The following is a 24019-nucleotide window of genomic DNA, read 5'->3' as shown; positions in this document are numbered from 1 at the left end:
GCGATTTATTGCCGCTAAGAGATACTACGTTGATCTGGAGGACAGAGCTCTATACCTCATGATTACAAACCAGAGGTAAGTGTCCTTATACATATCTTAGTGGTTGTTGGTTCATTAGCTTCTCTCAGATGGCTTGCAGTAAGGTTGGACATCATGGGAAGCATATTAGTTTTCATTGTAGGAATCTATTCGATGGCAAAAACTGTGATCTCATGTTCAACGAATGCTAGGTCGCTCTTCTCGCAGTGATGGACATTTCCGGGATAAACGCAGCCCAGATAGGGTTGATGCTGACATATACCAGTGGGTCTCTCGATGTCGCCACTAAAGTACACGTGATAAATCTTGTATCAAAGCCTCCCTGTCACAAACGTGTAGTCAGTTAACCAGACTAGCAGCAGGTGTTGAGGTGAGGCGTTCCTTATCTTTTAACACAGGCTATTCAATCGTCATTTGCCTCAGAACTATATGGATTCAGTGGAACGATGTGAGTCACTAATTTCATGATATTTTGCTCACACCGAGCAGTGGTGCAGTATGTCGCAAGCGACACGATGCCTCAAGAAGCTCCGCATGAGATTGAAGAATGAAAGCCCCTAGCGCAATGGCCTGGACATGGTGCGGTCGAATTCAACAACGTTAAAATGGCATATCGGCCAGGCCTTCCCAATGTATTGAGGGGGATCTCATTCAAGGTCAGGGGAGGCGAAAAGATAGGTGTTGTGGGAAGGTCAGCTGGTTTGTCGGAGCTACACACACATGCTAATGTGATATTTCATTAGGATTGGTGCTGGCAAATCTTCGTTGATGCTCGCATTGTTTCAAATTGTCGAGTTGTCTGGCGGTTCAATCACCATTGATGGGTACGTTGGTCATCACTATTGACGAATATTGGGTTTCACCCCCTCTAGCGTCGATATATCTATATCTACAATTGGTCTTAAAGATCTCCGCTCCACTCAGCGTGCATGTATGGAGCTGAACCGCACCTTTGCCACTCCGAGTCCCTGGTTATACTATACTTATTATCACTATTTCTGTGAGTCTGACTAGCGACTTCCAATATTAATGAGCTATCTAGCAGCAGCCGTGTCTTATGTACAATGGCTCGCCATGCGGCGATGTGTGATGACCGACAAATTAATCAATGATCACTGGCAAGTCCGAACATCGAGACACGTGTTCCGCAATCCTGGGATTGACTCCAAGTCGGACATGGACAGCTAGTAGTAGTAGTAGTAGTAGTAGTAGTATTGAATACTTTCATCTTATGCGAAGATCTCATCTTAGACCATCAAATTGAAGTTATTAGGTGTCAGCCAACTCTAACTAACAGCCGGACTGTCTGGCAGGTCCGTTCGCAAAATTGGAGATGCGTTCAAGTTCTGCCTGACTCGGACTCGGTGGCGGCACCACAGTCACGGTCACCGGTGGTCCTCCTGTTGGTCAGTGATATGATCGACTATTCACAGCTTCAGTCATTCAAATTGAAGTACAGTACCCACCCAATAAATGATATAAACGAGCGTGCTCAACACAGCTGCTTGCCAATCATAGTGCACACCAGTGACTACTACTACCGTGACTTACTACTAGTACTACATTCAGAGTAGCCGCAGTGCTCGGTTGAACTTGAACGTGCCTCCGAGTCTGATAAATTACCGGATTAAGGATTATGTTCGTGCCGCATACAAATAGTAAGTATCACAGACTTTGAATCTCACCGTGACCAAGTTCAAGTTGACCGTGACTCGGAAGCTTTCTATCCTCTCCAGCCTTGACTCCAAATCAGACACCAGCCTGAGGCCACTAAGGCCGCACTCGAAATTCAGGCTGAAGTTCAACCATTTCTCACTGGTAGACCACAGCCGCGGCGGTCGCGTTGCTCACTCTCCGAGTCCGAGTCAGTGCATCAATTTTTCTCTTGGCACTACTACTACTAGCTAATTCAAGTTCAAGCAATTGAAGTCCGAGTCAGCCTGAGCAATGGACTCGCTACTAGTACTCGAACCTTCTCATTTTCCACTCCTACTACTACTGCCAGTGTGTGGCCTGTGACTCGGATGATGCAAGAGAGACTCATCAGTAATGATTGTCGGAGGAACCAAGCCGACAGAGGTATGCCGCATCACTACTCAATCTAGCCAACTGACATCATTGTGATACCGTTTCGAGGTCAGTGTCTATTAATATTATATATGATCTCACTGATGTGACTCTGCCAAGTCGATCGTCATCGTCATGGCATGCCGCATGTGCCGAGCTCGAGTCACGTCTGACAATCAAGTGAGCGACGTGAAAGGTTTACTTTGAAATTTAGTTTTAATGTTTTCCAGGGATCTCTGTATTAGCACAGTGCACATCTAGCCTCGCCACCTTGTCTCCCTACAAAAATTAGGAGAGAGTTGATTGATAGGGGCACCATTAGCTAAGCACATCATTCAGGTACTAATTGTTTGCCATCGTGTTCAATGGTATTTATATACCAGCCTGCAGCTTCAAGTTTGCCCTTTGCCCTTCCAGCCTTTAATAATCGTCACACCATGCCAACCTTGCCCAAAACCTCATCGTCTACTCCTTCCTTCTTCCGCACCTCATACAAAAAGAAATCAACAACTTCAAGTTGGAGATCGTCCAGATTCGCATTTGGACGCAAGCTTGAACCAGTGGCGGAGGGCAGTCACGGTTTTGCTCCACCGAGAGCACATCATACAGCTACGCTTACTGCTCCTACGAGCACATCAGACCGGTTGAGTTGTCTACTGGACAGCTTCAGTCGTTTTGCTCGGGACAAATCCGACATCTCAACAATAGGTACGTACTATTCACTAATCTGAACATGTGAAATCCGATACTACTTCTTCTTGAAGGTGAACACATATGCAAGATGGTACTCATTTTTATTGGGAAATCGGGTCGTACTAAAGCCGAGTGTGCGGTAAGCGTCAGCTTTTTACTACTCATAGTGGCGTCGATTTCATCATAATTTGTCCCAGGAATTTTCTGGTATCAAGCCCAAGCAATACGAACTGTTAGCATACTTTCTCGAGGAGAGCAGGCTGAAAACAAGGTGAGTCCGAGTTCGACCGTTACCAACTGGTTCTTACGTTGCATACTACTGCAACAGGTTAAGCTATATTGCCGAGGAAAATATCTTAATAGTAGAGATGCCATCCGCTGTTCACGAAGCCCCATTGGTCCCATTTCACGCCGCATTTATATGCTTCTTCCGGTCTATTGACTTCAACCGTTTATTACTAAATGTTCGTGTTTTATGCAATACAGAGACGTCCTCGAACAACCCCATCATTCCGGATTTAAGAGTTTCCATCCAGGATATGACTAGCATCACAAAGAAAGTCTATGTCTCCGTTCTCAGGGAGACTGCTCTTTCACAAAATCGGCGCACATTATTGAAGAAGTTCAGAAACACCATAAAACTAAACCCTGGTTTATTGATGGCGATCATGGCCGAGGTTGACGAAATCACCGGGTATCGTTCGCCAAAGAAGAAGTCGTGTGCGATGTCTATGTTGCGGGAGACGTCGCCACGCTCATCGGACATTTTCAACAGCGCTACAGGCACACTGCCAGCCCTCGACAACCCGGTTAAGGTTGAGGGCCATACTTGGTGCTCAATACGGTCAATTCGGTTTGAAGTATGGGTGCATGGGGTGGAGCCTATCGACCTTGATACAACGGACAGGAACTTGGTCGCGTGCGGGGTAATATTTACTTTTGTGCTCTGATGGGTTGCATTTGACTAACTTGTATTTATTATAGACTTTATATCCCGTAGAAGATATGATTGCACTACACGCAATGATCCAGAAGGGCGTTTGGGCGATCAGGGAGCAGCTCATCAGTCTCTCTCAGGGAATGAACCCTCACGTCGATGCCAATGCCATGCGAGCACCCCCTTTCATACTCGATAACGATGAAATTGTCACGACAATTGCGGGGGCTATGTCCGAAACAGCTCATCACCGCTACATGGCATGGTACATGGAGCAGCGTGTAGTCGAACTCGCAAAGCGTGATGCCCATGCCGCGCAGATTTACTCAAAGGAGCTTCCGGTCTTTCACATGGTCCTTTGACCGCGCCTCAAGCGCGGGAGTGGGACTTGGGGCCATGCTTCGAGTTGTCGCAGTGATTGTGCACAGATCAACTCAGTCGAGCTTGAGAAATCCGAGTCAGATGACATCCAGGATTTCCATACATCCCTCCAATCACTCGCCAGTCCTAAGTGTGCGGGTAGGAGTAAGGGGCGTAATACCACAAGTGGTGGTGGTGCGCCGCGCCATCGCTGAAGATAATATCATTTCATATCACGTTACCACCACTATTATTCAGGGACTTGGACTTTCATCATATCATCTTGTAATTTGTTTCGCATTTTTACTACAGTTACTGTACTAGTAGTATGGTAGTAGTATGGCAGTAGTATGGCAGTAGTATGGCAGTAGTATGGTAGTAGCATTAAGTATTTCAAGCAATCTGTTCGCCTTCGGATGTTCACCAAGAATTTGACCTGTATTCCCTCGCCGATCCGTGGGAAGGGTTGTATGGATATAACTTACAACCATACCAATACCATTACTTGCGGGCAACATTGCCGTTCTCCACTGTGCCTGTGCAGTGCGGACTTCTTCCAGTAACTCTCATTTAAGCTAAGGCGCATCAGCCATGGTGAGATCCAAGTTGCCTTGAAATGCTGAATGATTAATCGGCATGCCGTGTAGGCTAACTTGAATGCCAAAACTTCAAAAAGCGGGCAGGAAGATTGCCGCCCTAGTCAGGTAGGCCGACTACTAGTAAAGCTGTCAAGGTGCGTTGTCAGGCATTGTCACACTATGGACAGCCATGATCTCGGTACAAACAGGCAGACTGGAAATAAGGCCCCGGGGTTCAACAAGAATCAAGCCGAAGTCAAGGTATCCAATATAACACTTCTGACAATTATCGGCGACAACCTTGACAAGCGTTGGACCGCTGGAGATATCTATACTTTTATTGGCGGCGTATTGATATCTGCAAATCCTTTTAGTAGAGGTGAGACTTGGGCCTGTTCAAATTCTGGTTTCTCAGGCTAACATTCAAGTCAGGGTGAAATGCCTCTCAGATCTATATGCATGAAAACCTTCAACCTTCAGAAGTACAAGGGCAAGAATCGACTCAAGGTTCCTCTGCATGTATTCAGCATCGCAGAATCTATTAACATGGATGCATACCAATATGTTCTTATATCTGGCGAGACCGGCGAGACTGCATCATGCAAGCCATGTCAGGAGGGAAGGATGGAAGTATACAATTCAAGTCATCATGTGCGTGAACAATTGTTTTACATATGTACCTTGATCTTGATTTCGTGGTCTGACAGTGTAAATATACAGAGATCATGTTCAATACTCGCAGCGAGCTGAACGGGACTCAGATGATGAATTATCTAAAGCTTGAGTGGTTGGCAGTTAGAGAACGAGCGCGATTTCCACATCTTCTATCAGTTTACGAAGGCTGCTTGAGACGAGCAGTGAGGTGTGTCTTTCCTGTCCGTCCTTGCTGAGTTCTCATGGCTATCTACAGAGTGATTGGGGTTGCAGGGCCCAGATGCATATAATTATACCAGCAGGAGCAAATGCTTAGAGGTTTGCATAGTATGGATGTAGTAAGTGCAGTGGTCTTTATGATGTTCTTCTTTTGTTTATTTTGGCTTCTCCAGGTTGAGCCGGAATCACTTTCGGTCTGACCATTAAAGCTTGTAAGCTCTCGTTCTTCTGGTGCTGATCTATGAGAATGAATTTACATCGTCAGTTGAATTTGGCCTTGTGTTCAGACCTATCCTTATGATCACTTATGCATGTCTGAGCAATACTCTATTACTGACTGGTGAGCTGTATCCGTCACTCCTGGATACCATTGCTAAATGTATTTTCTAGTTTTCGTTTCTCTAAGTCTATAGAGAAGTGGCGAGCTTGAGAGATTGAGACGCTGACACGTTCACATAGATTCTCTCTCGATTACCTTCGCAGGATCAATGAGGATGCCGCAGCAGAGGTACCATAGTCACATATCCATACAGACAGTAGCATTTACATACGAGCAGAAGTCCCAGGATCTTCGAATACTGGCTATCGTTTTGACAATCTCCATACCTTGCTGTTGCTTGCCTGTTGACAGGATGTATGCATCTTGATGGTTTCTAGGCCACGACCCATTCTCAAGATCTCCTTGCTGCTGCTTGCCTGTGGACAGAACGCAAGCGGCTTGATGGTCTCTAGTCCTTGACACATGCTCATGATCTTCATGACTTACTGCTCGTCCGTTGACAGATTGTAAGTGCCTTGTGGCTCCTAATCCTCAGCCCAAGCCCATGATCCCCCTAGCACCTTGCTGCCGCTGGCCTGTTGACAGTGGGTACACGCCTTGACGGTCTCTAGTACTTAACCTATGCTCATGATCCCATACCTTGCTGCGCCTGTTGACAGAACGTGAGTGCTGTGATCGTATTCCATCTGCGATCCATATAATCTTGCTGTTATTTTTGTAGGTGAGCTTCAGGTTCGCAGACCGATGCCTTTTGTATGCTATTACAAAAACCACGAGGCTACATCTTCAAGCTTTATCGAGGGTGGCTGGTACCGCACTGATGATCTAGACATCATCGACAGTAACTCTATGCACCTTGTCAGTTGCATCAAGGTTATCGACATCATTCATGGTGTTACGTATGGTATCCCCGAGCTTGAAACTCATCTTCAGACTTTTGAAGGTGTCACGCACTCATTCCTCGCTGCTGTTCCATACAGTTTCCTGGTCAGGAAACTAAAGGGTTCGTCATTTTCTACTACTCGCCATCTTTCGACCTCGATGGAGCACCCCATCATCCCTCAAATTGCACCTTGCACTCCTCACCTTCACTGCTGGCAGGTTTCAGGCCAGCAGCACTTGCATTAGCGCCAGCTACTCGCATCCCTTGCCGTCTCACTTGGCTCTCGTCATCTCAACTTTCCAGTGCCCTCATTTGTTTTCCCAGCATCTCCATCCCCCATCTGTTCTCTAGCTTCCGCGCCCCCGCCAGCACCATGTTTTTCTCATGTTTACACTTCTTGAGTGCCCACCACGTTGAACGCCCCTCCTCCATGCGCCTGTCAGCTGACACTCCACCTACCATTCCACATGCACACCATCAGGAGCCACCCCATTAAGCTTCACTTTCATGCCTTGCCCTTGTGGTGCACTCATTACGACATCAACGGCACCCTCATCCGTTCACCATGATCAAACTCGTCTTTCAATCTGTGCCTCATACCCGCTACGTTTTTAACTTGCACCTACTCTACCACAATTTTGCTCGTCCCATTACCCAGCTATTCTTGCATGTCTCGTTGACATCAACAACATGCTGTTTGATGGAAACTGAACGAGGAGGTGTTGGAGAGGATAGGAAATGATTTTTCTTTGTATCTTCCATTCTTACTTTTACATATATTTGGCCCGTTTGTCACATTACTCCACCACCCCGCTTGTCACCAATTCTGTATGTTCTTACTTTGTTTTGTCTCAGTAATTCTATCTTCTCCCACCTATCAGATAGATCTTCACGCGGAAGTTACATCCGCGCACCTAACCTAATTTTAAAGGACACTATGCATGCTTGTGGGCACCTCGAGGACATTATATATTACGACGGGGAATAAGCATCAGCCATACATACTAATAGCTGGTGTCTAATTAGCTTAGGAGGGGTTTGCTGATATAAATCTAATATATTGAGCATATGAATAATTCCAACACAAGATCCCTCACTCTCCGAGAGTCTGGGTCATTCTCTCGATGCTAATCCATTCTGCCCACACACCTCACAGCCCGCCCAGAATACTCCCTCCTAATTGACAGATACGACACATGGATGTTTGAAGGCGCTGTAGAGGTTTTGGAGATCCTTCGGAAGTGAGGTGCGTGCCAAGTCGCATAATGTTTGGTATTGAAAATGATGATGATGGTGACCTTTTGACATGTATGTTATGAAGGAAAGCGAATTCTTTTTGTCCCCAATAATGCTAGCAAATTGAGGAAGAGCTATAAAAACTAAGTTTGATCTCTTAGGCGTGGAAGCAAGTGTGGTGGGTGTTTCGTTTGGGTTGGGTCTTTGTAAACTCAGTTGATGTTTAGTGCCAATATTGATGAGTTGATGGTACTCGAAATCGTCATTTGCACGTCAGCAGAGGCAAGCTGAGCGGTGGATATCGTAAGCTATCAGTTTTGATAAACAAAATAAAATGTGCCTTTTTGCCAAGGGACGACACAGCCCGCCCTGTGAGAGCAGCTGCTGCGCCTGTTGCAAGCCCAGCCTGGGTGAATGCACCTGGAAGCCTCGCAGGTAAATCCTCTCCGCTGTCTTCTGTGAAGGCTGTCTCCAGCTGTGGTAAATATGTATATAGGCAATACAAACTGGATCATACACAATAGACCTACCACAGTCAAAGTGTGAGCCTCTAAACGCTTGATGAAAAGCTTGACAGCCTTGAATGCCTGATCACAAACCAACCTACAGATTTGCAGCCATCAACATACAACAAATCAGTAGAACAAGACCTGTAGACTCACCTTTCGTTATCCAACGTAGCACCTACAACAGCTGAAATGACTCTACTGGCCACATCATCAACATTGAAGCACTCCGTGATTGCCATGAATGCCATAACACCTGCCACGTGAGCTTAGATGAACGAATCATTCAGCACCATGCTAAATGCAGGAACAAGGACTTTGTGTTTGGTGTTATGTCCTAGCGAGTGGCCAAGCCGACCGACGAAAATACACGTGTTGGTGCAGATGATTTTGCATTTGGGTTAAGAAGCTTTTTGGAGGGAATGGTGAACGATGCTCTCATATATCATCCAGTCGAGGACGGTGACTACATCAGTTGAACCCTGATCTAAAGGTGTGGGGCTGACTTTAAGTTAACTTTGTGCTGATGAGCAACCAGACACACCACATATGGATACAAAGAGCTGACAACATCACAAAGATCGAAATGAGTCCTGACTTGTGTCGTTGATGTTTTTGAGTGCCATCGGTCTTTCCTCCGGTCCCCAATTCATTAGAACATGATGTGTCCGGGCCACAGATTCGAAGATTGATCCTGATACATGGATTCAACATGTTCCATGCAACCAAGAAAGGTATTGCGATGGGTGAAGCACTTAGTTTCTGGATGGAGAACCTTCATCTCAGCCACTATCCTCCAACCCGGGTCTGCAGCAAGTCTTTGCCCGCTCCAAGTCTCCAATGGCGTGCACCGTAGGCCTTAGAATTGTTGGAGATAACTGAATCAGCTTGATCTCGATGGTGATGCAAAGATCCTGCAGGTCCTCTTGATACTGGTAAGTGAAATGACTCCTGCCCTTCAAGGCTGGTCCGCGCCTCCGTAGCAAAGTCTTACCAAAGCTCAAGTTCAAGTCCCTCACCATAAACTAGATGTGGTTGCATTGCATTGTCACAGCCCATGAGCAGAACATAAACGAATGAAAGCATTGCACACTTGACAGTGCATGATGAGAGTTTCAACTTGAATATTATTTGTTTGTATTTTGATCAGTAGTTACTGGTCGACTAGTACCTTTATCCTTTTGACCATCTCCATGATATGCCTTAAATATAAACCAATATGTACTATCCATGTCTAACGTGTATCTTAACAAGTCTCATTGATATCACAACTATCCTCCATCTCTCCTCAGATTCCCATCTGACTTGCATTTCACTCGACACGTGTCTTTGTCTTGGCGTTAACAGTCTTTCAAGCTTTCTAGTCCGAAACATTGGTCAGTCATGTGATACGACGAAACAGAAGCACAACCTTATAACTTTGCTTTATCATAGTACTCAAGTCCCGAGATCTTGCATGTGAAGATTTTGTCTATGAATGTCTACACCTGCATCTTCATCGACAGTCATCTATTCAATGACACTTTCAAATGAACTCTGGCTTTCAATTTTCGAATATCTACCTTCACAGTCACTTCGTAATGTTGTTTTGACCTCGAAGAGCTTTCATGTAATCGCTATTCGTCTTCTTTACAAGCATCTGATTCTGACGTCTCCAACATTGTTTGTAGCAGCATGCTCAGCGTTGTCTTCCATCCAACCTTTACCACGTGCTCTTCTTCTTGGTATATCCCCCCTCGTGGAACGTCCTGTGGAGCAACTAAAAGAAGCCATCTCCCTGGCGGAAGCTGACGACTGGACACCCATTCCCCTCAACCGGCAAACAAACTGGTATTGCTTCTTCCAAATCAAGGATGCCTACCAACCACGCTTCCTTGCCGACACTACTGTCTACGAAAATCTCCTTACCCAAGTGACATCTTTACTTCGCTCAGACAGCTCGTCTTCCGTGGTATGCTTCTCCCATGAGATTTACACTCCATTCTGCGTGACCTTCCACACTTGCGTGATTTAGCAGTCGTACACTGCACTGTTCACTTCGCTGGTATCTATATAGATGTTGATCACACTTCTCTGAAACTTCAATCACTTACCCTCCTCGATATCTGCGCTGTCTTCCCATCTAATGATGATGACACCAACCCTCGCAATCCTCGCACTCGTCTACGAATGCTTGCGCAAGTCCCCACCATCCGCACTCTCACATATGACCACACTGTCTGGTTATATCGCGTTTTCACGTCTTCCTCCCCACCTCCACAACTCACTACTCTCAACGTAAAGTTCCCTATCCATAAATACTGTTCTAGAGTTCCCCCAGGCTTTATCTCGTTCCTCGAGACTCTTCCCTCCCTCCACACTCTCATCTTGCGAAACCACGTCCCTACCCTTTCACTATCACCGAGCGCTCTTCCAACCCTCTGTGCTATTTCTGCCCCTTTATCTGCCATATCTTCTATCTGTTCCGGACGCAGCATCATCAAGCTTGATATCCGCGACGAGGCCATGCTGACGCCACTCTACCAAGCATTTATAGAAGTGCACTCTCACTTGTCGAGGGTCCAAGAGCTCTCACTGTTCGTAGGGGAGTGGGATGATGAAGTCGTGCTGGCCATCGTCGTGCATTTTCCCAATTTAACTAAGTTACAAGTGAGGTATGCAAGAGGAGGGCCAAGCGAGGTGTGTTACATTTCTCTCATTTCTTGTCTCTCCATTCCCGACCCACTTTCAGGATACTATACTCGGTATGGGTTCGCGTACACTATACACTCTTCCACACCTCATATCCGCACACATCTTCCATATTCCACTTCTCCCACCCCCTCAAAGTGTCCTTGAAGCAAGGAAGCGTGATGACGATACCTTATGCGGTGCCCCTGGTATCAACAATACGCTAATGGAGGGTGTTCTCAGCCTGCAGCAGCTGCCTTCCTTGCCATAGACTTTATGGACGAGCAAGGTAAATGTCTATTACATCTCTAATCTAAATGCAAGTCTGATCCTGAGTCCGAAGAACCTCGAATGTTGGAGCCATTTGACGATTACACTCGTGAACTTATCATATGTCTGCTTTGTTCTCTCTTGATTGTGTTCCTGGCGCTAATCATGTTCTTCTGCCCGTAAATCGCATGGAACCGTACTTGTCCTGGACTTCGCACTGTTCAGCTGCACCCAGGGTGGGTATGGCGGCGTGCTGACCGTATTGACTACTGGGCTGCGAGGCTGTGTGAATCGGGCATTGTGGCAATGTCTTTGGGTAGGTCGTTGGTGCAAATCGTCCCGGGGAGGCAGAACCAAGATGAGAAAGAGAAAGGGAGACTTCGAAGGTGATGAAACCTCTGCACTTCTGTTCATTGCCTTACGGACTATGATACACAGGCGCAAAGTGCATATGCTCGCCTCCGATCCATGAGGATAAGTCCGACCAAGATGCTATTTGGGCTGGGGTCAAGAACAGAACGTTCACCATTGTTTCTTCAGACCATGCCCCTAGCAAATTCAATCATCCAAATGGAAAGCAACGAGGGCTCAAAGACGGAAACCTTCCATATGGAAAATTCCATCTCATCCCAAACGGGCTGCCTGGTGTGGAGACCCGTATTCCGCTTCTCTTCTCTGGCGGCGTCCTTTCCGGACGCATCTCCCCACAGAAGTTCATTGAGGTCACATCCACAAACCCAGCCAAACTATACGGATTGAAGAAAAAGGGCAGCATTGCCCCTGGCTTCGACGCTGATCTGGTCATCTGGCACCCACAAGCAAAGTTCCAGCCATTCAAGCTCACGAACAAGATGCTGCACCATGCTGTCGACTATACACCTTTTGAGGGTATCGAGTTCAAGAATTGGCCGAAGTACACAATCATCATGGGTAAGGTGGTATTCAGCCATGGGGAGGTAGTTGGGGAAATGAAGTACGGTCAGTACATCCGGAGGGAGCAGAGTCTGCTTCCAGGACCAAGAGATGTTTGGTTGAGCGAATGGCGGCCCTAAGGTTGGTAGGAGAGGCATCTAAACTATTGGTTGTTGCAGTTCAATTTTCGAATCTCATGCTTCCATTGATATCTATGTTGCACCCTGGTCACGATGTAATATAGCCTATACAGATTGAAGTATACAATTACACACGTTCTCATGTCTAGTAAGGTTCTCTGCGTGGGATTTATGTAGGCACAAACGACGCATGATATTCTCCTGTGAATGAGCAAACATTGCACATCAAATAATATGGACAGATCAAACAAATGTTGTGCAAGACATAACAGGTGAGTGGGCGCATGTAGATTGATCTCGTGGACAGCCAGGGTAATGATGAGTAACTGATGGTATGCTAGATATGATAACGTGCCAGAGAATAACCAGGAGTTCCAGATATTTGTGCAAGCTGCACCCTCGTCAATACAAACCAACCATCATGGTATATACAGATAGATGAGAACAAAGTGAAAAAGTGTGTAAGTGATTGGTGGCGAGAAGATACCAAATATTAGTTTCTGGTGCCTTCAGAAGCTGCAACCCCCATAAGTGCATGCAATCGCGCAAGTTCAGCCTGCATCTGCTCGATTTCAGTTTGTCATTCAGCGCGACCTTCAGTGAGACCTTCAGCACGACCTTCAGTGAGACCTTCAGCACGACCACGCTGCAGAACCTGCGAAGAAAAACGACCCTCAATAAAAGACTATTTGCTGAGAAATAGCTCACCTGTGCTAGTTCAGCTTCATGGTACTGTTTAACCTGCTCAACCCTTTTCAACACCTTCTGCCACTCTGACTTGTAAGCATCAAACACATCCTTGACACTCGAGTCTGAAGGTCCTACTATCAACGCGCCATAACGAGCGCGCAAACTGTGGTTGTTCACAGAGTTCTTGATTGATGGGGAAAAGTGCTTTCAGACTCCTCCACACAGTGTCTGCAAACCAGAAGCATTGGCTGCCAATGAGATCATACGCTGGGGCTAGTTGATGTATGAGAAATATAACAGTAGAAACTTCAAGCGCACAAGGTGCGGAAGATGGAGAGAATCGGAGTGTGCATAGTGTAGTGTAGGGTCTGTGGCTCTGGATGAGGCGTGGCTTTGCATCATGAGGAGAACCAACCATGGATACAGAGTCGAGGGCAGGGCTAGGATCAGATGATGAATGTGAGACGAGTCCATGGAACTGTTTAGAGGAATTGTCGTCTTGCGTGCGGAAAGTGCGGTCTGCACAAATTACCGCTTCCGCAGAACAACCGTCTACCCAATGTCCAAAAAAAAACACAAGGAACTCATGATGCGCTCCATTCGAACACTTGCAAAATTCGATGCGACACAATGAACATTTCAGATACAGATTCTGTTCTCCCCCATCCCAGTGATCGGCCATCAAGGACCACCATTCTGTCACAGGGGTGGTGATGTTCCCATCAGGTGGGTTGAACCGGAGTTGAGGGAGTTGAGCAGGGGCCTCTGACATGAAAGGACGAAAGAGTGCAGCTAGGAAACGGCGACCAATGCTGGTGGGGTTTCTTTGATCTTGCTTTAAGTGCATTGCAAGCTGACAAGGGTTTGAACACATTGTGTCTAGCCTCGATGCCAGACGTATGTTGTACCGGGATTACCGGACCGCTACAGAGCAGAGCCTTCAAGTTGAGGCTCAGGTATTTTGCCGCACCACTAACGCATTACTGCCGCACCCGCACCAAATCAACACATTTCACTCTTAGTTTCATCCATCTCCAGCTTGACTGACTCTATGCGACACCTGAACTGATACTATCTTTCTTCTCTACCAGTCTGTCATGAACAATCAAAAGCACCTCCGAGTCGACATGACACTCCAGAACATCAGTCCATCTCCCGCTCAGACTCGTCCGTGTCTGATCTATACCGGCCCTTTCATGGGATTTAAGTCGAGGTGTTTTCTTCGCTGTGTCGTATTCACTCTTACTAATGTGGGAATAGCAACTCACCCCAACTCACTTTTGTACAGGTTGACATTGCTGGATATAGTGACTGCTCACACCGTCCTGCCAGGGCGTGATGACACTGCACTGTTACTCGAAGCAGCAATGCGGAGCCAAGGATGGATGGGAGGCAGGATGGAAGAGAAGCAGAGAGCATTGGATGAACAACTTAAACGTAAAGGAAGACAGAAAAGCGTACACGAGAATATCTCAAAAGTGCTTGGCCTACAGAATCAATGGTGGGATTCCTGCGAGGAAGATGAAGGTTTCTCGTCAGATGATCCTGATGGCGAGGATGATCAACTTGATGAAGAATTGTATGTGAGTCACATATCCTCTGAAATTCCAGTTGCGGTGCCTTACCTTGTTATGGAGACTCTGAAACTAGACTTTACATCTATGCTCGCATGGTCTCCATAAGAACTTTCACATATTTTCGACGCAGTTATCACAACCTGCCATTACTTTATACCTTATGGTTGGAAGTTTGAACACGTTTTGGAGAAGCAAGAAATTATTGTTGGCATCCGAAGCGCCAGAGTCGAAGAAGACCGAGAGACCCGATGGACAGGCACGAGATGACGAGTAGGAAATGACAAGTAGCAGGTACGAGCGCAAGTCATTGGTCGAGGGAGGTCGGGGACGGAAGGAACAGGGAGTACCTGTTGACGTTGGGACCGAAATGGTCCAAAGTAAATTTTCACCTTCAAAATAATCGAGAGCGCTTACCGTATTAATACCAGCGCCCAAACGTTACGAGCGTCTCAGTTCTTTCCAGAAACTGAGACGTGAGTCTATACCTTTATTGTTATTGTTACACCTAACTGACTCAGCGTAGTTATTCTTACCTGTTAGGTACACGCTTCGTCAATAAGAGTTCTTTCCAGAAACTGAGACTTATTCTTACCTGTTAGATTGTTTCTATCCCGCTCTACCTCTAATCTCTAAAGGTTATGAGCCCTGACATGACCAACGATAATACGCTCCCCAGTACCATGTCGACTCTGTTCAATGTCCCAAAGTTAGCCAAAGACGGCACAAATTGGATCACCTACAAGGAAAGAACAATGATGGTGATAGGCGCTCGAGGTTTGATGCGATATGTGGACAGTCGTGCAGTCGAGCCGATACCCTTCCTCCTTGACGAGAAGACAGGCCAGCCACTGAAGGCGGACGGTTCGACACCCACTCAAAACAAGATTGACAAGCTGGATAAGAAACTTGATGAGTATCTCCAAAAGAACTCACTAGTAAAACAGCAGATATTCTGCACAATATCAGATCGCCTCCTGTTGAGGGTCCAGAAGTTCGAGGCTGCGTGTGAAGTCTGGGCAGAGATCTGCCAGATCCACAAAGGCAAAACAGAACTCGTGCAGATTGACCTGCGCAGATGCCTGCAGGAAACAAGGTGCGAAGAATCAGGTGACATCAAAGCCCACTTCGCAGAACTCCTACGTTTGCAGGAGTTGCTGGCTGGCATGGGCGCAGCCATCCTCGATACCGACTTCCATGCCATCATACTTGGCTCCCTTCCTGAATTGTATCGCCCCCTCCTCTCGTCCATTAATGCCGCAGCAAAAATTGTAAAGACCCCGCTGACGTCCTAAGAACTGATCAGTATTGTCACCGAGGAGTATGAGCACCGCCTACTCACAGAGCGCCGCCCCTCCAAGAAGTCCAAGGACTCGGCACTATCTGCCAAAGAGACTAAGGGAAAGGGCAGGAAGGCTTTGTCCTCGAGCTCCAAAGCTGATCCGGATGTCACATGCTTCAATTGCGACAGAAAGGGGCATTACAAGACAGACTGCTGGAGGAAGGGTGGCGGCAAGGAAGGACAAGGTCCCAACCAGCAGAGGCGGAAGGGGCAAAAAGAGACAGCCAATACGGCTGCAGAGGCTGAAATGCAGGATCAGTACGCGTTCGTCACGGCGGATCTCGCCAGCGTAGCAAAAGTCCTCAATGTACCTCCCAAAAGACGCAGCGCTATCGTGGATTCGGGGGCGACGTCCCATTTCTGCCCTGATAGAGCCAAATTCAGTAATTTCACCCCAATCTCCCCACAGGAGATACGCACCGCAGATGGGTCCACACTTAATGCTACAGGGAGGGGCGATGTGGAGCTAGAACTACCACTTGGTGAGAAACGAACGAAGGTCACCCTAAGAAATGCATTATACGCACCTAAAATGGCCTTCACACTCATATCGACTCACCAGATCGCTGAGGCCGGCATGGCCGTACTGTTCGAGGGACGGATGTGCAAGGTCCTATCACAAGGACCCAACCGCCGGGTGATCGCCGAGATCCCGCAGGTTGAGGGACTTTCTAGTGTTGCAGCTGCCTGAAATATGCATCAGCATCATGCCAACATAGCAAAAGGCAAACTTACCGTCGATGAACTGCATCATATACTAGGGCACGTGTCCCAGAGCACAGCAGCGGAGGCTGTCAGGAAAGGAGTAGTCACAGGCGTAACACTTGATGAGAGTTCGAAACCTACCTTCTGTGAGGCATGCACCAAGGCCAAATCCACCAGGAAACCTTTTCCCGACGAGACCAAGACGCGCGCTGTCCTGCATGATGTGGGAATCATGCATGGACATGAATACTAGGTGACCCTCAAAAGATAAAGTCTGCTAGCTTAGTCCTCAGACTAGTCAACCCATACCTTGGTTTCAAACCATGGTCCATATTTCCAGTTTTCCCCAAGTTTCATGATCTGAATACGTTTTTGACGGAAAAAGTCTAATGTGAGATGGGAATCACATTTAGACCTAGTTGATGTGAGAAGGGAAATGAAGGTTAAGGTATAGCCTTGCCTTTGGCTTATTCACTTTGGCTAGAGAAAACCATAGAGAAAAGTACAAAGCCAATAAAAAACCTATCCAAAAAGACCGTGTTTCAATTCCTGCCAACTGCATTATTTTTTTTGACTGTGTTTCAATTCCTGCCAACTGTCTTATTTTTGCTACCTACTTTTCTCTAGTGTTTCTTTACTTTACTTTTTCATTAGGATGCTTTGACTCACCTGACACTTCATAAAATTGTACCCATAGGGTATGATGTCATTATGATGTCATAAGACTCCACAGATACTCCTGCAGGTATTCTGTTGAAAGATATTATGTCATCAAGCTCTAGATTATTCTACTCTACAATGACATCATTCATGATGTCATTTCCTTCTAGAATATTCTGCTCCACAATGACTCACTCTGACTCACTCATGGAAGGTTCTGGAATCTTTTGCTCCACAATGATGTCATAGCTCCATCTTTCACTTGTATTTTATTCTTTTATTGGGTTTGACCCAATATTTTGATTGGTCCTCCTTATTTTTTATTGTTTGTGAACCTAGGTTACTTTCCCACACAAAATGTATATAAGGAGAGCCCATTCTCCCCCCAAAAAAATATGATCTCCCATTTGTAGCAATCTGCCTCTCAGATATTTCACTTGCAAAGTTAGTCCCTTTGAAGTGAGACAAGTGCAGGGAAAAGAATTCCCTTGAGATTATAAGTTTCTTACCTTAGAAACTTATTTAGTGCTATAGACCAAGCGTTCTTGGTCACATATATTGTCTTTGAGACCCCTTTGTCTCATTGCTCTGTGCCCTTTGACTAAGCGATCTTAGTCATCTATCATATTGTTGAGACCACGTCTCACTAGTTGTCCCATAGACCAAGCGATCTTGGTCAAGTTATAGTCCCCTTTGTTCAAGCGATCTTGGTCATATTTTGTATATTTGAGACCACGTCTCACTAGTTCCAGTATCCAAGTCCAGAGCCTAGAAGGAGATTTCCTAGGCAAATACATTCCAGAAACTGAATTACGTGTCTAGAAGCTTATTCCTAGACGAGATTTGAGTTTCAATAAAGAAAAGTAAAGCTCCGGCTAGGTTGATCTTTATAAAAAGATTAGTTTAGCGAGCCTCCCAAGAACTCACACGTTATCTACCACGAAATAGGAAAAGTCGTAGACCGTGTTAATCGAGGACTGGCAAGCAGTCTTATCCAAAGTGTAATTGTGGTGTCATTACATTTACACGACTTTATATAAGACCCTCGGTTATTAAGACAGCACACCGGCCTATGGCAAAGTGGTCCACTCAGACTTGTGGGGCCCGGCGTAGACTGCTAGCATAGGCGGCAGCCTATATTACATCAGTTTTACTGATGATTTCAGCCGTCAGACTCACCTCTACTTCCTGAAACATAAGAGTGAAGCACTTACTGCCTTCAAGGCCTATGGGGCCTGGGTCACCAGGCAGGCACCAACGGCCGCCATCCGCTTACTCCGTTCGGACCGAGGGGGAGAGTACCTTAGTGCCGAGTTCGACACCTACCTCCGTCAGCAAGGCGTTGAGTGCCAGCTGACCGTGCACGACTCACCGCAGCAGAATGGCATTGCCGAACGGCTTAACCGCACGTTGGTGGAGCATGCGAGAGCAATGCTGCTCGCCAAGGATTTGCCCAAGTATCTGTGGGCAGAGGCCGTCAGCTACGCGACCTGGTTGAAGAACCGCTTACCTTCTAGAGCCACCCCCGGCACCACCCCATATGAACTCGTCCGGAAGACGAAGCCCGACCTCGCACAGGCCCATGAATTTGGCGCGAGGGTGTATGTCCATCTTATGGAGGCCGGGAAGCTGGAGGCGAGGGCTGAGGAAGCACTGTTTGTGGGGATTGATGTGGAGAGCAAGGCCTATAGAGTGTACTGGCCGTCAAAACGGAGGATTTCAGTGGAGAGGAACCTCACCTTTGCACCCATGGATGTACCGATTGCCGAGGATACCCTGAACAAGGGGGAGCCAGCCGTCACGCGGAATGACGAATATAACGACAACGGTAATAATAATAACTCACCCGAATACAATGACAACGGTAATAATAATAACTCACCTCATGTTCAGTCTATCCCGTCACCTCCTCCTGCCACCCCAGAGGATCCTCAACACTCTGTTACCCCTCCAGAACCAAGACCCACGAGGCACAGGCCAGGACCAGGGTACTATGCCGCCCTCCATAAGGGGGAGACAGCAACTGTAGCCCATCATTCCCTGTTGGAGGCATCAGAGCTAGATCTACTTGACAAAGAAGCGCACATTCACCTTGCATTGGCCGCAGCCCAACCTGAACCGACTCTCCAACAAGCTCTAAACGGCCCTGATGGCGTTTAATGGCAAGAGGCCCTGGACTACGAAATCAGTCAGCTTGAGAAGTTAGGTACGTGGGAGATAGTGGACGCACCACGCTCAGCCAATATAATCCCTTGCCACTTCGTACTTGCCACCAAGCGAGGACCTGATGGAGAGAAGTTGAAACTTTGCTCACGCCTCGTGGCCAACGGACAGCGTCAACACTACGGCGTCGACTACTTCGACACATTTGCCCCCACCGCAAATATGAGCACCATACGCACCATACTGACGATGGCCGCTCAGCGTGATTGGGAAATCCACCAAGTGGATATCAAGAGCGCTTACCTGTATGCCACGGTCCAGGAGGAGATTTATATGAGGGCACCACCCGGATACTTGAAGGCGGGGCAGGAGAGGAAGGTGTTGAGGCTGAGGCGCAGCTTACCAGGCCTGAAGCAGGCCGGTTATGAGTGGGCCGAAGAACTGGCAGGTGCATTCGCAAAACTGGGATTCAGCTGATCGAAGGTGGACCAAGCAGTGTACTACAGGCGCACCTCGAAGGAACATACCGTCATCACCATGTCAGTAGATGACATGGCCGTCACCGCCAACCATATCTCTCATATCCACCACTTCAAGGCCAAACTAAAGTGATTCTTCGAGATAACGGACCTAGGAGAGCTGAACTGGTTGTTAGGGCTAAAGGTAACGAGAGATCGCACCGCACGCACCTTAACATTGTCCCAGAAAGCCTACATTGACACCATAGTCGACCGCTTCTACCTAGCCGACGCCAAGAATGCAATTACACCTATGGAAGTTGCTGCGAGTTTGTCAGTAGAGCAGGGACCCCAGCGTCGTACGTGAACTCCTGTACCTCCATCTGCTCATTGGCGAACTTTACGAACCACCAACCGTCCCCATCCCCATCCAATGCGACAATCAGGCTGCCATAGTGTTAGCTTCAAACGGCAAGTTCCAGTCACGGACAAAACACATAGACTTACGCTATCATTTCGTCCGTACCCATATCAAAACCGGCACCTTCAAGTTGATCTACTGTCCCACTGACGACAATGTGGCCGACGCGTTTACGAAACCGCTCCCATGCCCCAGGCACCAGAAGCTGAGAGCCCTCATGGGACTAGCTTGCGCTCGAGGGGGAGTGTTGGCATCCGAAGCGCCAGAGTCGAAGAAGACCGAGAGACCCGATGGACAGGCACGAGATGACGAGTAGGAAATGACAAGTAGCAGGTACGAGCGCAAGTCATTGGTCGAGGGAGGTCGGGGACGGAAGGAACAGGGAGTACCTGTTGACGTTGGGACCGAAATGGTCCAAAGTAAATTTTCACCTTCAAAATAATCGAGAGCGCTTACCGTATTAATACCAGCGCCCAAACGTTACGAGCGTCTCAGTTCTTTCCAGAAACTGAGACGTGAGTCTATACCTTTATTGTTATTGTTACACCTAACTGACTCAGCGTAGTTATTCTTACCTGTTAGATTGTTTCTATCCCGCTCTACCTCTAATCTCTAGAATTATTATCCACAACAAGCCAATACACATCTTGCCATTCCACGACTCCATTGAAGGTCCCAGTGAGTCAGGCATTCAAGTCATGAGTAAGCAAAGTGTTCTTGCTCACCAACGTTTTGCCATAGAGTGCGTTTTTGAGTACCCACCTTACCAACACCTGACCCACTTACACTGCATCCAGACTTCAGTATCAAATCCGTCAGAATGCAGATGCACTTGCACACAGCATCTTTCTCGAGCAGGGAAAGACCCCTGCTGGTATGTATACCGTCTTGGTCCTTTCTGTATCCTATCTAATCTGTACTCTCCAGATGCTCACAGTGCTCTCACGATTTTCAATGGAGTGGGATGCTTAGAATGAGCTCCAACATTTTACCGGAGATTGATGGTCTTGAGTCACGGTCCAGGAGGGTTTGAGGATTGCAAGTGTGTTGCTACTGCTGAGGTGCGTGTACTGCACATTTATGGCTGCTTCATTACATTAACCTGTCTTGTATTTCTATAGACACTCAGGATATAACCTTCTTCGTCTCCACACTCCATCAAGTCTACGGCAAGAATGCTTCGCAAGCGCCTTCCTTGACATGGCATTTCCACAGTTTTCAAAGTGTATCCCAACCCATCTCATTGTGATAGTTTAGTTAGGACTTTTCTTTTCTCGAATCTCCCTGGCAATGCTTATGGCCTGTTGAATCGTCACCCTCACGATGGCTGCATGACGAATGGCTGACTGACGAATGGCCGGTATGTGTTAATAATTTTTCATTATCGCCGCTTTCACTGACACAGTTGTCTACCGTACCGCAGTGTTCCTCGATCTCGCACATACTCCAACGTTATATTCGAACATTCGGCTTCATTGATAATGGCTGCTTCCTCACTACAAGCCCATTTTGCCTCCTATGACGAAGAGACACCAGAGGATTCGATGAAAATAGGGCCGAAACTTTCAGACTCAGAAGCAAGGCAGATTCTCCTGATTATAGGTACATGCCGGATCCGAATATCCCTCCATTGCTGTTATCCGAGGTAATAGCCTGCTTGTAACTTCGTTCATGTCACCTGAAGCCCTGTATAGGAGTACGTTGAGACCATCCGCAAGACTATGCCGGACCTCCCTGATGCAACCCATGCACGTTTGCTGAAGCTTGGGCTATCTGAATGTGATACAAATGTACTCGTGGCCGTCGACTCGGGTCGCAAGGTTGGATTTGATGTTGAACTTGGAAAGGGCGCTGTGACCTACTTTGACTCCCTCGCGCAACACAGAGACCCGAAAGTCGTTGTCAACTAGTTTGTTTGGTTTTCTCTTGGTCCCAGACGTCTTATGCTTACGCATTTACGTCCAGGATGACGCACGAGCTTATTGGGCAATTAACTGCCCGGAAAGAAACCTTCAGCGATAATCCTGTATCTGTCGAGCAGCTAGGCGAACTCATCAATCTGGTGCAGGATGGCAAAATTACTGGCAAGCCTTCTCTTTTTGCCCAGCGGCATATGCATTGATTATCATTAACAGGGACTTCGGGCAAGTTGTTATTGAAACATATTATTGCCAACCGTTCTTTGTTAGTTCCCTCTGTACTCGCATGGGAACTTTCTCTTGAGGCTGTATCGGAAGATGATAACGCCTCCACTCGAGCATGGTGTGTTGAAGCCGTTGAAGCGCTTCCCGAAGAGGCGGAAGCAGTTCACCAAGGTAATCCTCCAGTTCTCAACAAGCTGGTGGGTAAAGTCATGCAGCTCAGCCGTGGACGTGCAGATGTAAAAAATGCACGTGTTGTGCTAGAAGATGTTTTACGAAGATAGCTTCCTTATAATATCAAATAATTCAACGAGTGATTCTTTGCTTAGCAAAGTTTAGCATGTTCAAGAGATTATCCGGTGCCAGAAACAACTAAACTGGCACTATGTACATGGCTTATTACACTATGTAGAAATCAGGCAAAAGTGGAGCGCGCACATGGCGTTGACACCATATGTACTGCCCATCGCTCTGTCCTTATAATATGTAGAAAAGCCTATTCAATGTAGTGGTGCCGAAGTCCGGTTCGGTTCGGTTCTTAGGCCTCTAAATGTGAACGCCAAACTGGACCATCGGTCGCGTTCAGGCAAGGAGGACGAACGCTGGACCGGACACTGATGAACGCGTTCACAAGTGTTTGGTTCGAGTTCAGAACGTGTTTGAACGCTCGAACGCTACATATAAATTGACAAAAATTGCAAGAAATACATGAACAGTAAATGAGTAGCTAAATTTCGTCCATGGCAGAGTGTTCGTGAGCAGCAGCAAACTCAGCTTGAACCGTTGCGGAAATATGGCCTTGACGGTACCCACTTTTCAACAGCTGTAGGGCCTCAAATGTTGTTGGCAACAACCGATTACGGCGCGTGGTCCCAGTGATGCCGCCACTCGAAAACGCTCGTTCAGATGCAACGGCAGAGCCTTGAATAGCAAGGTAATCCTTTGCAATGTGAGAGATGGTGGGATATTGAATGGAATGGTGCTAAAGGCATTTTAAGTCAACTTGCAAGGAAACACGATGCGAAAAAACTCACGCCCCACCACGCCACTATATTCTCAACATCTTCTAATGGGGCAGCAAGGTACTCGTCGAGCTCCTGGTGAGGTCTTCGATTTGCGGTGTCATTTGCGACACGAGTTTTGACAGCATCGCGCATCCAGCTATGGCCATATGACCCCTGGCGAGCAAGCAAGGAAGGAGCCACAGCAGCTGGCTCTGCAGTGGCGGGCAAGACATTGCAATGATAATATTTGTCGAAAACCTTCCGCAAGCTTCTCATGCCCTCGTCAAAGTCGCGAGGCTCCCATTTACCCTTCACATATGCCACCTTATAGTTAGGATCGAGCGCTACATTGTACATTAGATAGGGCATCATAATAAATAAAATACATACCGAGGCAAATGAAATAAACATCAGTTT

The 24019-nt window shown here is 47.1% G+C and overlaps 9 protein-coding genes across 9 annotated transcripts; 7 read left to right on the top strand and 2 right to left on the bottom strand.

Moving 5' to 3' along the window:
- Positions 1 to 590: 590 nt before the first annotated feature.
- EDB93DRAFT_1054550 (P-loop containing nucleoside triphosphate hydrolase protein) lies at positions 591 to 957 on the top strand (the record flags this gene model as incomplete). The annotated part of the gene is made up of 3 exons (XM_041444735.1): positions 591 to 730; positions 783 to 863; positions 912 to 957. Coding segments are annotated over 3 exons (267 nt in total), but the record flags the coding sequence as incomplete, so codon positions are not given.
- A 1586-nt stretch (positions 958 to 2543) lies between these two features.
- Positions 2544 to 4098, top strand: EDB93DRAFT_1254978 (uncharacterized protein; the record flags this gene model as incomplete). Its single annotated transcript, XM_041453708.1, has 5 exons — positions 2544 to 2814; positions 2871 to 2938; positions 2997 to 3070; positions 3128 to 3725; positions 3784 to 4098. The coding sequence occupies 5 exons, from the start codon at positions 2544 to 2546 to the stop codon at positions 4096 to 4098; spliced, it is 1326 nt and encodes a 441-aa protein (XP_041303028.1).
- Positions 4099 to 6571: 2473 nt separating this feature from the next.
- EDB93DRAFT_1254977 (uncharacterized protein) lies at positions 6572 to 7206 on the top strand (the record flags this gene model as incomplete). Its single annotated transcript, XM_041453707.1, has 2 exons — positions 6572 to 6830; positions 6929 to 7206. 2 exons carry the CDS (start codon positions 6572 to 6574, stop codon positions 7204 to 7206), a joined length of 537 nt encoding a protein of 178 aa, XP_041303027.1.
- A 1002-nt stretch (positions 7207 to 8208) lies between these two features.
- Positions 8209 to 8694, bottom strand: EDB93DRAFT_1308727 (uncharacterized protein; the record flags this gene model as incomplete). Its single annotated transcript, XM_041454786.1, has 3 exons — positions 8209 to 8421; positions 8477 to 8549; positions 8609 to 8694. 3 exons carry the CDS (start codon positions 8692 to 8694, stop codon positions 8209 to 8211), a joined length of 372 nt encoding a protein of 123 aa, XP_041303026.1.
- Positions 8695 to 9929: 1235 nt separating this feature from the next.
- Positions 9930 to 11393, top strand: EDB93DRAFT_1308726 (uncharacterized protein; the record flags this gene model as incomplete). The annotated part of the gene is made up of 4 exons (XM_041454785.1): positions 9930 to 10340; positions 10391 to 10403; positions 10470 to 11131; positions 11184 to 11393. The coding sequence occupies 4 exons, from the start codon at positions 9930 to 9932 to the stop codon at positions 11391 to 11393; spliced, it is 1296 nt and encodes a 431-aa protein (XP_041303025.1).
- Positions 11394 to 11750: 357 nt separating this feature from the next.
- EDB93DRAFT_1308714 (metal-dependent hydrolase) lies at positions 11751 to 12522 on the top strand (the record flags this gene model as incomplete). Its single annotated transcript, XM_041454784.1, has 2 exons — positions 11751 to 11778; positions 11831 to 12522. The coding sequence occupies 2 exons, from the start codon at positions 11751 to 11753 to the stop codon at positions 12442 to 12444; spliced, it is 642 nt and encodes a 213-aa protein (XP_041303024.1). The 3' UTR covers positions 12445 to 12522.
- A 787-nt stretch (positions 12523 to 13309) lies between these two features.
- Positions 13310 to 13771, bottom strand: EDB93DRAFT_1051611 (uncharacterized protein; the record flags this gene model as incomplete). The annotated part of the gene is made up of 1 exon (XM_041444690.1): positions 13310 to 13771. A coding segment is annotated over one exon (462 nt), but the record flags the coding sequence as incomplete, so codon positions are not given.
- Positions 13772 to 14231: 460 nt separating this feature from the next.
- EDB93DRAFT_1308711 (uncharacterized protein) lies at positions 14232 to 14858 on the top strand (the record flags this gene model as incomplete). The annotated part of the gene is made up of 1 exon (XM_041454783.1): positions 14232 to 14858. The coding sequence occupies one exon, from the start codon at positions 14232 to 14234 to the stop codon at positions 14814 to 14816; it is 585 nt and encodes a 194-aa protein (XP_041303022.1). The 3' UTR covers positions 14817 to 14858.
- A 6297-nt stretch (positions 14859 to 21155) lies between these two features.
- Positions 21156 to 22882, top strand: EDB93DRAFT_1107663 (uncharacterized protein; the record flags this gene model as incomplete). The annotated part of the gene is made up of 5 exons (XM_041447757.1): positions 21156 to 21199; positions 21255 to 21331; positions 21579 to 21702; positions 21863 to 22059; positions 22593 to 22882. 5 exons carry the CDS (start codon positions 21156 to 21158, stop codon positions 22880 to 22882), a joined length of 732 nt encoding a protein of 243 aa, XP_041303021.1.
- Between the last annotated feature and the right edge of the window lie 1137 nt (positions 22883 to 24019).

The sequence above is a fragment of the Suillus bovinus genome (genome assembly GCF_016758785.1).
Source record: "Suillus bovinus strain UH-Sbo-P2 chromosome Unknown EDB93scaffold_83, whole genome shotgun sequence".
In the NCBI taxonomy this organism is placed as follows: Eukaryota; Fungi; Basidiomycota; class Agaricomycetes; order Boletales; family Suillaceae; genus Suillus; species Suillus bovinus.
The sequence above is the reverse complement of the archived record's forward strand: the minus strand, read 5'-3'. Positions and strand labels throughout refer to the sequence as shown.